General features: G+C 40.8%; 1 protein-coding gene across 1 annotated transcript; it reads left to right on the top strand.

The window, feature by feature from the left end:
- Positions 1–2,740: 2,740 nt before the first annotated feature.
- LOC107569080 (olfactory receptor 52Z1-like) lies at positions 2,741–3,688 on the top strand. Its single transcript, XM_016255079.1, has one exon. The coding sequence runs from the start codon at positions 2,741–2,743 to the stop codon at positions 3,686–3,688; it is 948 nt and encodes a 315-aa protein (XP_016110565.1).
- Positions 3,689–13,231: the final 9,543 nt, after the last annotated feature.

The raw sequence follows: 13,231 nt of genomic DNA, 5'->3' as shown, positions 1-13,231 counted from the left end.
AAACACTGTCAACCTAAAAGTGTGTGCTTGATAATACAGGTTAGAATAGGGCGTGACTTGAGATACGCTGTTGTGTCCCTATTTGCTGGCTTGTTTAAATGCAGATAAAGTAGGGGCTTGAATTGGTACCTCTATTATGATTGAAAGAGTCTTTATGTATTTCATGCTTAATGGTATCAGTGTAAGGTTAATCTGATTTTAGCAAAGAAACCCTAATTTCAGTATTAAAGCATAAATCTGTTCTGACGAAACATAAGTCTGAATCTCAGCTCAGCTCAGCGGCATGTCCAAACTGTACCATAATGTATTAATCTGTTTTAGTGAATAAATCACAAAATTGCAGTATTGTTTAAATTGTTTCTGAAATCTCAGTACAGTTATATCCAGGTAGATTTGAGTGATGCTCCTCTTTCTACAGCATGAAGGCCTTATAGATTATAATTAGATTGAAGCAATTCATCTACACTTTGACTGTATATACTGTAGGTAAGATGACAGGAACGAGTGGTTCCATCATAAGCCTGCATAAAACAGTATACAATAAAAGAGACAATGTACAAGGACAGTAACAACATACTCAATGACATGACGGATATGTGTGTTCATTCAAAGAAAGGTTTTCCTATGAATTAATTAGAGAAGAGTCCATTTTTACTGTGCATTGGGTTTTTCCTATGGAAAATGTAATGAGTGTTCCTCTCCTTTGGGCCATAAAACCAGTGATATCAGCGTTGGTTGCCATGGTGACCAGGGGCCTGGTGTCTTTCTGAGGTGTAAAGACGCATTTCGGGGGAAGGGTCCATAGGTCCTCATATGGCTTGTTAACTGAGGGGTGTTACAGAGTATTTGTTAAATATAGCTAAAAATATATATATTGTGTGTTGGATTGGTCCAGACGCTACAGCATTCCCAAGCCGATCACGCCCCAAACCCGTCAATCATTACATCAAAGCAGGGCTCACAATAGGTCAACATTAACCAAATGCATTTCGCCTGCCTCAACATCGCTCACTGGCTGTGCTCCAGTCCATTTTTTTATGCCCTTCAATCGCAAACTTCCCTCCATCTCCTTCACTCAGATGTACATCATTGATTACGTTGCACGAGTGCCCACTACTGGCGGAACCCTTGGAATGGGCTGGACTGAAACGTCCTAAGCCCTTGATCACTTAGAATCTGCTATAGAGTTGGTTTATTTTTTACATTTTTCCCTTCCAAATTTGTTTGGTGCAGCATTCTATATGAATATAGGTATGTTTGGGCTGTTTTAAATGTATAAAAAAAATCATTTATATATTATATTTGGATATATACATTTGGAACGAGGATAAAAAGACAAAAAAAACAAACAAACATGCAAATAAGTTCAAACATCCATTCAATATCTATTATTTCCTGAATATTACTGATCAAAAAGTAGGCTACTGTTCACATGCATTTTACTACTATATAGTATAGTAATATAGTAATAATTTAACACTTTCTCCTGTTTTATTGTTGGTTTCCTCTTTTCTGATAATTTGGAATGAGGATAAAAAGATTTTTTTTAAAAGCATGCAAATAAGTTCAAACATCAATTCAATATCTACTATTTCCTGAATATTATGAAATTCAAGATGGCCTCTGATGACGTCATAATATGCAAATTAGACGAGTATATTTACACCCTACATATTTGTATGTATGTAATATGTATTTAATTTACATATTAAAACTAGTGTAGGAAATGGCAAATATAAATTATATAATGGAATTTTAATTTTCATTGTGCACTAAACGCTGCACTTATGTATGGGAAAATGTAAATTTAAATACTTCGGCTCGGAATGCATTTTCAAATACATTCAGAAATACATTGCCATTTTACAAACTGTATTGCCATTTTGCATATTAAATTTTAAAATGAATATTGCTAACCATATGCTTCCATAGTTTCCGCTTGCAGAAAAACACACAGCAAAAAAAAAGGTAAATTTAACATGTCATTCTTCTAAGTTATTTTCAATATTGTTATGTAAAAATGTATTTAGATTTATTTATTTAAATATTTTTTATTTGTATTTTTTTCTGTTATTGTGATAATAGAACATTTAAACATCAGATTCATGGATAATTTATGTAGAAGCAGATCAATAAAAAAAAGCTGTATATAAATATGTATTATGTTTGAGCTTTAAGGCCTACTGCAGCAAGTCTTAAAAGATTTTTACAAGTAACTCATTTGTGCACTATTGAAAGTGAGCTAACAACATAATATAAAATATTAAAGTAATTTTGTAAATAATTGTATCATATATTATAAGTTTCATATTGTATAGTGTTGGAACTGATGCATTGGCAGGAATATGATTGACAACTTTAAATAGACGGATAATTCCTCTAAATCTATTTGTGGGCAGAGACAGACAGTTATTTCGACTGAAGAGAAAAGAAGCCTTTAGAGAGCTTGTTAAAACTGTTTACAATGTTTGTGGTCAAGGCAATTAGCATGAGACCAGTGTCCATATAAAACAAACCAAATCAAACCTTTACAAAACACTACAGGAAACATGCCAACAGAAAACATGGTAAGATTGCATGTAACTTTATTATCTTTTGATATCTATCTATCTATCTATCTATCTATCTACAGACTTCCCAGTTAAAGACCATGACCATTCAAATTAACACAACTTTCTATGTCTAATTAGTGTTCCAATAACAACAACAAAACCTACATAATAGTTGCATATCATTCCAGATGCAGCCACTGCTAGAGAATGAGTCCAGTGTCTTAGTATTTACACTCTCCGGTCTCAATGAAACAATGGAAAACAGATATGTGTTTTTTTCTTTCACTGCACTGTTTTATCCCTTGATGGTCTTTTGTAATGTAACAGTAATTTTCACTATAATCTCACATAAGAAGCTTCATGAGCCAATGTATATGTTTATCTGTAATCTGTGTGTAAATGGACTTTTTGGAACCTCTGGATTCTACCCTAAATTCATGTATGATTTATTATCATATTATCATGTGATTTCTTATGATGGATGTATGATTCAAATATTTGTCATTTATTCATCTGCTTTGTGTGACTTTTCAACATTAACAGTGATGGCATATGACAGGTATGTGGCAATATGTAGACCACTGGAGTATCATTCAATAATGACCAATCAGAGGGTTCTTCAGTGTATCCTTTTCTCCTGGCTGACTCCGTTTTTTTGCATGTCTGTTCTAATTATATTAATTGCTAGACTCACTTTATGTGGCTCTACTATTGAAAAGTTATACTGTGAGATTTGGGCAGTTGCAAAACTTTCATGTTTTTCCACAACATTAAATAATGTGTTTGGGTACATCGTTATTCTTGCATACTTTGCACATGCAGTATTGATATTTTGCTCATACATTCACTTGATTAAAAAGTGCATGAAGTCAATAGAGAGCAGGCACAAATTTATACAAACATGTGTACCACATCTGCTTTCACTGATCAACGTGACTACTGCATTGTTATTTGATGTACTGTACAGTCGTTATGGCTCAAAGAATTTGCCACAAGGTGTGCGCAATTTCATGGCCCTGGAATTCTTACTCGTACCACCCATTTTAAATCCACTTATTTATGGTCTAAATCTGAAAACAATACGACAGCAAGTTATTAGACTGTTTTTCAAGAAGCAAGTGGGAATATCCGAGTGAAGATTTTATCAAGTCAAAAGACCCTATAATTTTATATTTCATAATGATTGTGACTCTTTTTGTTTTAAGAAAATAAATTTTATGGACATTGTTTACAGAAAATAAGCCTTTTGATTTTACCATGATTAATGGGTGTTCTTAGGTATGAAATGAAGTAGAAGACCTATGAAACGGAACACAAGGGTGTTTGGAAGATCAAAAAAATATTCACTTTTTAAATTTTGAGTGAAATTTTCTTGCATTCATGTGCAAGTCAACATTTGTTAATGTCAAATAAAACATCTCTGATATAATTCATATTTGCTCTTCTAAAAAAAACTCTCAGTGTGTATGTGTTTTAACAGCAATGTGTGTGTGTGTATCCTTGAGAAAAAAATAATACAACTACAATAGCATAATGTTCAATTCACATACTTTGCTTTGCATTCGGTCATTTTCCCACTCACTGCCATATTGTCAAGTTATCGAACATATAAATTGGCTATGAATACAACGATATATTCCTGAGACAATGATGCAAACAGGGGTGGTTGTTTAGCCAAATGTCTTCACTTACAGTATATAGTGAAATATCATGACAACCGACTAGTTTATGGTAGTCTATGAGATATCATCACTAATATAGTGAAGCAAACATAAGTATGTGTATGTGTGTCACAAAGGTGTTGAATGTAGTTATATTTGGGCAACTTTTCTAAGTCCAGTAGAAGTACATTGGAAACAACATATTACAACTTGGTCTGTTCAGCCATGGTTCTTTTTTTATTTTCCTTTTCTTTTCTTTTCTAAAATCAAGTTTTGTGTAAATTTCTAGTTAAAAATATGCTTTTGAATTATAGAAAATATTCAATTTGTTATACTGTAGATTGCTCTTTGTATGTGCTATTTCACAATGGTTATTAAACAATAAATGATTCACCAAGTAATAACAAATAACGTGTCATTGTAATTCTATTACAAAAAGAAAAAAGAAACCCTGCAGTAGGAACTAGCAGCTTGTGCCTGCATTGTGGGCCTTGTACCTATGCCTGCTGTTGGGATGTGGCAGATATGTCTGCTGCAGGAGAGTGGAGAATGTTGCCTCCACTGCTGACCTGACTGCGAACCATCATCCTGCCTGGTGATGGTTTGTGTGGACTTTTCTGTTTTTGACAGTGTTGTTGGTCATTTTCACATGTGGGCAAGAAATTGCTCAATAAATGAAAGTGCCACTGACAGACAAGCAGAAATATATGAGGGAATATTGCGAACTTTATGTGACAAAATCCTCGCTGCTGGTTGCTATGAGATGTTAAAAAATGTGTCCATGGACATTTCTATCAAAGATTCTGGATACAATTTTTACAAGATTTTTTTTTTAGTGCCATGTAGAAATTCCATGTAGTCTAGGCCAGTGTTTCCCAAACTTTTTTTAGTCGCGGCACCCTTTGGAAATTTTAACAAACTTGTGGCACCCTACAAAATTAATTTTGTCACAATATTTTAATTTCTAACTTCGATATGATAATTTGAAACGTGTAGATATTTGGTACAACAGGGAAGAACTGCAGAATATAATGTCATACAGATATTTTTAATATTATTTAAAAATTGTGTCCTATGGTAGTCTATGAGATATCATCACTAATATAGTGAAGCAAACATAAGTATGTGTATGTGTGTCACAAAGGTGTTGAATGTAGTTATATTTGGGCAACTTTTCTAAGTCCAGTAGAAGTACATTGGAAACAACATATTACAACTTGGTCTGTTCAGCCATGGTTCTTTTTTTATTTTCCTTTTCTTTTCTTTTCTAAAATCAAGTTTTGTGTAAATTTCTAGTTAAAAATATGCTTTTGAATTATAGAAAATATTCAATTTGTTATACTGTAGATTGCTCTTTGTATGTGCTATTTCACAATGGTTATTAAACAATAAATGATTCACCAAGTAATAACAAATAACGTGTCATTGTAATTCTATTACAAAAAGAAAAAAGAAACCCTGCAGTAGGAACTAGCAGCTTGTGCCTGCATTGTGGGCCTTGTACCTATGCCTGCTGTTGGGATGTGGCAGATATGTCTGCTGCAGGAGAGTGGAGAATGTTGCCTCCACTGCTGACCTGACTGCGAACCATCATCCTGCCTGGTGATGGTTTGTGTGGACTTTTCTGTTTTTGACAGTGTTGTTGGTCATTTTCACATGTGGGCAAGAAATTGCTCAATAAATGAAAGTGCCACTGACAGACAAGCAGAAATATATGAGGGAATATTGCGAACTTTATGTGACAAAATCCTCGCTGCTGGTTGCTATGAGATGTTAAAAAATGTGTCCATGGACATTTCTATCAAAGATTCTGGATACAATTTTTACAAGATTTTTTTTTTAGTGCCATGTAGAAATTCCATGTAGTCTAGGCCAGTGTTTCCCAAACTTTTTTTAGTCGCGGCACCCTTTGGAAATTTTAACAAACTTGTGGCACCCTACAAAATTAATTTTGTCACAATATTTTAATTTCTAACTTCGATATGATAATTTGAAACGTGTAGATATTTGGTACAACAGGGAAGAACTGCAGAATATAATGTCATACAGATATTTTTAATATTATTTAAAAATTGTGTCCATCAATGGTGGCAATCAGTAGGCTAATTTCTAATGAAGAAACCAATTTACTTGTCTGGTTTCTGTGGTCTTATTCTGATGGTAGTCGAGGTGACTAGGTCTTCGCAGGGGATCCGTCTCTGGGGCGCATATAGTCGACATGGTCTCCTCTGACATTCAGGGCTGTAGAGGTCATCTCTGGGTGCTGATCAACCATCTGATCTGGATATGGACTGGATCTGGGTGGCTACAGTGACCATCTGATCTGGATACAGACTCGATCCGTATGGCTGCGGTGACCTCGGAATAAGAATGAAAGAGACTAATATTAGTTTAGATGACATTGTTCTTATGATGTAGTGAGTACATCAGATGTTTTGGGAAGTGATCCCGGTTCTGGTTGACCTAATTAATGCAGCCTAACAATCCTTTAACGAATTTGAATTACAGAACTGAAATGGTGTATTATGTGTAAACCAGATTAAAGAGATGGGTCTTTAATCTAGATTTAAAATGACAGAGTGTGTCTGCCTCCCGAACATTGCTAGGTAGATTGCATCCTGTATATTTTGCATTGCTGTATATTTTGAATTAATTAGGCCTAATGAACATGGTTACCTGGCTTTCTTCTTTTTCCTGTCAGCATTTTTCCTGTAAATGTACTTGTCTAGAAAATGATTCAATAAAATTAGTGGGAGATTTATCATCCTCAAACCCGAACATGGTAAAAAGTGTGTATTTGACTCAAGTGTGTTTTTTAGGTTGTGAATGACATCCATTATTTAAAAAAAAAATATATATATATATATTTGCAACCTTCTTCTCTGGTTTTTTTTTTTAAAGTCCCAACAACCAGTCCCAACAACCATTTTATTTTGATATGTCCATATCAGGTCTGTTCTGAAATTTAAAGGGATAGTTCACCTACAAACATTTTGTTATCATTTACTTACTCTTCTGCCATTCCAAACCCAATTACGGTTTCTTTTCATAACATAAAATGTTTTCCGCTCCATTCCAGCTATATTCATTTAAATAGTTGAATACAAAGGACAAATACGTTAAAGCATTACAAAGGTGTACAATAAAATCGCCATATACCCCAAGTAGCCAGAGCTTTGTTTTGTATGGTCTGATTTTATTGCACAGCTGTGTAAATATTTTTCAGAATACTTTTTTTATATAAATCCTAACAGTATACAGGTTTAGAGAGGGAGTAAATAATTTAGTATAAGTAATTTTGTCTTGCTAGCTAACACAGTCATAGAGACATCAAAAATGAAAAGTGATTTTAATTTTTTTCTTTAGGACAACACAAAAAATAAGGGTGAGCTGACAGGAACAGGAAATTAACACTATACACAGTGTATTTATTTTTTTTTTACATTTGGCCTGCTCTACTATTGTAAGTGCAAGGAGAGAGAGGGAAAGGCAAGGCAGGAAGACTTTATGGCAGAACAAAATTACTTGGAGGTAGTTGAAAGTATAGTATTGATTTTCCAAAAGCAGATTAGAAGTTTAATGTTGAAATTCATGTTGGCCTCTTTGTATTCATATATTAAAGTATAATATAATTTCAGGGAGAGTTTAGAAATGTAAAGGAAAAAGATCAGGACAGTTCAAAACCAGGTGATGAGGTGAGTTGAGCTAAAAATGAACACCAACATTGAGCTGAAAACTGACAGTGCCAGAAACTGAAAATACTGTCCAGAATGCAAATGCTTGAGCAATATATCATCAACTTATCTAATGTACTGCCCCAAGCCTCACAAGAAAAATGCTGTTGTTGTGCATTATGTTTGGTTCCCTTTCAGTCGGTCACTCCGAGTCACGTCGGTGACCGACGAATTGGGATATCGCTTCGATAGACCAATCTACTTCGAGTGTAAACTAAACGAGCCAATGCACATTGGCATGCAATTATTGCATCCAGCTGCCGTTGATCTCAGCGTGAGTATAATAAGGCAGCAGGTGCAATGCATACCAGCCTTTCGCTTTGGAGCCGAGCGACAACATCGTTCTGCTCTATATTTATTTCGAGAACTACAAGTTCAGCACGCTCTCGGAAGCTTTCTGTGTTGGCGAGATGGTGCTTCAGCGGTGGTTGTTCCAGTGTCGAGTGGGTTGCGCACTTCAGGCTGCACTACCCCCTGTCGTGTTGCAAGCGGCCATCTCCCCTGTGCGCCTCAGCACTAAAAGAGCATTTCCTAAAAGAGCTAATTTCTCTAAAAGAGCTCCACGGGTGTGTCTTTATAAAGACGACGGATCGTCCTTATAAGGATGCCGTTTCACCCGTGCGTTTCTGGGTGCGGTTGTTACCTGGCACTGGGTGATGGTCACGATCGCTGCCTCATGTGTCTGGGCATCAACCACGCTGAGGTGGCCTTCGTGGATGAGTCATGTTCTCATTGTAGGAAGAAGACCATCTCGGAGCTGCGAACCAGGTACCGCTACTCGCAAGGGGGCGGACTCCTGTTGCCGCAATCTGGTACTCGTTCTGGTGGACAGACGAGAACCACTTCCGGCAGTAGCGCGGGCGGTTTGAGGGTTACAGTGATGGCAAACCCCGCAGGGAACCAACCCTCTGGGGACCATCACTCCTCTTGCTTCTCCGATCCAGTGGAGCGCCCCACGGAACGCGCTGGGCCCTCTTTAAAGAGCGTACCAGCGGTATCCAGTGGACCTCCCCCCGACCAGATGTCGATCTCAGCATCGGAGGGAGAGTGCATGACGAGCTCACCAGGTCGTGGACGGCACCTTTCACTGCCAGAAACCGGCCGGCGGGCTCCTCCTCCCTCACCACCCCTCGACGGCGGTGCAGAGAAGGGGTATTCGGCGATCTCCCCGGTGGAGCGGGCGGTAGCGATGCAATTGTGTCCTAAGTCCGCCTCCTCCTGGCGGGGAGACCCGGTATTTCCTTCCCGGGCCTGTAGGCATTCGTCTGGTCTAACCGGCAGTGCCTATATGGCTTGCGGGGAAGTTGCTTACACGGCCAATCTTGGATCTGAGAGTTTTGAACCGGGCCCTTCATCGGCTACCGTTCAAGATGTTGACACAGAAACGCATCTTCGGGTGCGTCCGTCCCCGAGAATGGTTTGCAGCGATCGACCTGAAGGATGCTTACTTTCATGTGTCGATCCTTCCGCGCCACAGACCATTTCTGCGGTTTGCATTCGAAGGATGGGCATATCAGTACAAGGTCCTGCCCTTCGGTCCTGCCCTTCTGTCCCTGTCTCCCCATGTCTTTACGAAAGTCGCGGAGGCAGCTCTTGTTCCCCTCAGAGAGCAGGGTGTTCGCGTTCTCAACTATCTAGACGATTGGCTTATACTAGCACAGTCTCAGGATCAGTTGTGCGAGCACAGGGACCTGGCGCTTCAGCACCTCAGCCTGTTGGGCCTTCAGGTCAACTGGGAAAAGAGTAAACTCTCCCCGACGCAGAGGATCTCTTTTCTCGGTATGGAGTTGGATTCAGTCGAACAGACAGCGCGTCTCACAAAGGAACGTGCGCGGTCGGTGCTAGCCTGCTTGAATATGTTCAAGGGCAGGACAGCGGTCCCACTGATACTTTTTCAGAGGCTCCTGGGGCATATGGCGGCCGCAGCGGCACTTACACCGCTCGGCCTGTTACATATGAGACCGCTCCAGCACTGGCTTTATGGCCGAGTCCCGAGGTGAGTGTGGAAGCGCGGCAATCACCGGGTCCAAGTTACACCGGCCTGTTGCCAAACCTTCACCCCGTGGTCAGATCTTGCGTTCCTCCGGGCAGGGGTGCCCCTAGAGCAGATCTCCAGGCATGCTGTGGTCTACACAGATGCCTCCACCACCGGGTGGGGTGCCACGTACAAACGAGTACGCCGTCTCAGGGGTTTGGAGGGGCCTGTACAGTCGACGAGCTGTCTCGAACAATGCACCCGGTAGAATGGCGACTCCATCCCCAGACGGTCCAGCTGTTTCGGAGGCGCTCAGGTAGACCTGTTTGCTTCTCCAGAAACCTCTCACTGCCAGTTGTTCTACTCCCAGACCGAGGGAACACTCGGCACAGACGCACTGGCACACAGCTGGCCGCAGTGAGCCTTCTCGCACAGACACTGTGCAAAATCCGGGAGGACGAGAAGCAAGTCTTGCTAGTGGCGCCGTACTGGCCCACTCGGACCTGGTTCCCCGAGCTAGTGCTCCTCGCGACAGCTCCTCCTTGGCCGATTTCTCTGAGGAAGGATCTACTGACTCAGAGACAGGGCACCGTTTGGCACCTGCGTCCAGACCTTTGGAAACTCCATGTCTGGTTCCTGGACGGGACGCGGAGGTTCTTGTTGACCTACCCCAGGAGGTAGTGAACACTATCACTTCGGCAAGAGCACCGTCTACGAGACACGCTTATGCCTTGAAGTGGAACCTGTTCATCGAGTGGTGTTCTTCTCGTCGAGAAGACCCCCGGAGATGCCAGATTGTGGTCGTGCTTTCCTTTCTGCAGCAAGGGCTTGAGCGAAGGCTGTCTCCCTCCACCCTCAAAGTCCAGGTTGCTGCTATTGCTGCGTACCATGACCCGGTGAATGGGAAGTCGGCAGGTAAGCATGACCTCGTCATCAGGTTCCTTAGAGGGACCAGGAGGTTGAATCCTTCCCGGCCCCCCTCTATACCATCTTGGGACCTGTCTCTAGTGCTAAAATCACTACAGCAGGGCACATTCGAGCCTTTGCATTCAGTTGAGCTAAAGTTTCTTTCATTGAAAACTCTGCTCCTGCTTGCACTGGCCTCCATCAAGAGGGTAGGGGACCTGCACACATTTTCGGTCGACGATTCGTGCCTAGAGTTTGGGCCGGCTGACTCCCAGGTAATCCTGAGGCCCCGGCCCGGCTACGTGCCCAAGGTTCCTCACTAGATTCTATAGCCTCCGTGTGGAGCCGGTATCCTCCTGTGTTCTCACCTCAAACGGGTAGTGGCACCGAGAGGCCCCGGTTAGTGTCGGCTTGCTAAAACTGCTCCAGAGTGTCCTACAGTAGACCCTGTTGAGATCCTCCATCACCCTCGGCAGCGGACGCGGCGGAACGTCCGTCACCGGGCCTTCACGATGAATCCACGGGAACCGGAAGGCTGGGTTCCATATTGAGACCTAAGTGGTTCTTGTATGTGTATAGCCCACGGTATAGCCATAGAGGCCGTGTTTCCCCGGCAGACTTCTGCCTTTCCAAGAGGGTTACAATCACCTCCAGTTCTTCATATACACCTAAACGGATGCTATATGTGTTATTTGCTTCCAAAAACTCCTTCGGGAAGGATGGGGCTTCCGCAGCATCCCTGTTCCAAGTGGAGCGGGTACGTTTTCCCAGTGTTATCCAATCTCACTCAGTAAGGTAGTGCTTTGAAAAATGGTGAGTGGAACTACTTGTCCCGAGCCCCGGCCTACACCAGATAGGGGCGCAGGTGGCTCGCACAGGGCACTGGAAGGGGCAGCACCATGGCGCTTTGGTAGGGATCCCAATTCGTCGGTCACCGACGTGACTCGGAGTGACCGACTTAAAGGGAACGTCTTGGTTATGTATGGTAACCCTCGTTCCCTGAAGGAGGGAACGGAGACGTCACATCGCCATGGTTGCTGTACCACCGCTGAGCGGCCGGGTCGTCGGTCCTCAGCGAAAACCTGGTATGCATTGCACCTGCTGCCTTATTATACTCACACTGTGATCAGCGGCAGCTGGATGCAATAATTGCATGCCAATGTGCATTGGCTCGTTTAGTTTACACTCGAAGTAGATTGGTCTATCGAAGCGATATCCCAATTTGTCGGTCACCGACGTGCCGTCTCTGTTCCCTCCTTCAGGGAACGAGGGTTACCATACTTAACCGAGATGTTTGTTCAGCCACTATCATGGTACAGGCCCCTGCACAGTGGCTGTAGAAACACATTTTCAAACTGTTTAGCACCATGGTATTTATGCAGCGTGGGATAGTGTGTTGTCCTGCATGAAAATCCTTTTATTTCTGAGAGCACTATTCTTCATTTTATACCACAGCAGAAAGTGAAAATCTTTTTTTAACGCAAAAATAAATTGGGGGGGGGGGGGGGGGGAATACCGCACAAGACTATCCAGACAAATCATTAAGCTCAGGTCAGTGAGAGTTCTCAGAACCACCACTAAATTTATATTAGATAGATCAACAGCTGATATAGTCAACCATCCGCTCTGATATATATATATATAGGGGCAAGAAAGAGAGAAAGAGGAAGTACAGGAAGATCACATTACAGAGAATGATGACACTGAGGTGGGTGAAAATCGAGCAATTACATGTTTCGAATGATCGAAAATTGACATCCCTAGTACTTATTAAACCTTAAATAGTGACCAGAATTTATATTGAATAATTTTCATAAAGGGGGTAAATTCATTAATATATTTCAACTTAGCTGTATATAATGTGTTTTAGGACCCTGATATCAAGATAGAGAATAGACAGATTGGAGAACATGCAAGTCAAGTCAAGTTTATGCCTACTCAGATTCTTTAAAACAAGACTCTTCACTTTCAGGAGAAATGGTTTAGAGAATATTCTTGGCTTCATTACTGTCCTTCATTCAATTTTTTACTGCACAAAGTATTTTGCAAATTCCAAGTCAATGCTTGCTTCAAAAATGGATTCAGCTTTTATTTCAAATGGCTTTTGAAACTGGAAAAAAGGCAGTTTAAAAAATTGATGCTCATAAAGACAGTCAGTGTCACAAAGTAGCTCTGATGACTAGGATTCAGGAGACACATCCTGTTAATGTGCAACTTTCACATGAGTGTGAAAAACAACAAGAAAGAGCAAGACTAAATTTAATTAAAATATTCAATGGTGCAAAGTACTTGGCACGAAAAAGGCTGCCATTTAGAGGAGCTGACAGTGAAAGTAGAAATTTAAGCCAACTCCTGCAATACAAAGTGGAAGATGATGCTGAGCTTAGTTAAAAGGACATGTGG

This window comes from Sinocyclocheilus grahami, unplaced genomic scaffold (assembly GCF_001515645.1).
Source record: "Sinocyclocheilus grahami isolate Dianchi unplaced genomic scaffold, SAMN03320097.WGS_v1.1 scaffold1309.1, whole genome shotgun sequence".
Classification (NCBI taxonomy): Eukaryota; Metazoa; Chordata; class Actinopteri; order Cypriniformes; family Cyprinidae; genus Sinocyclocheilus; species Sinocyclocheilus grahami.
Note: the sequence above shows the minus strand (reverse complement) of the source record. Positions and strands in the feature narration are given on the sequence as shown.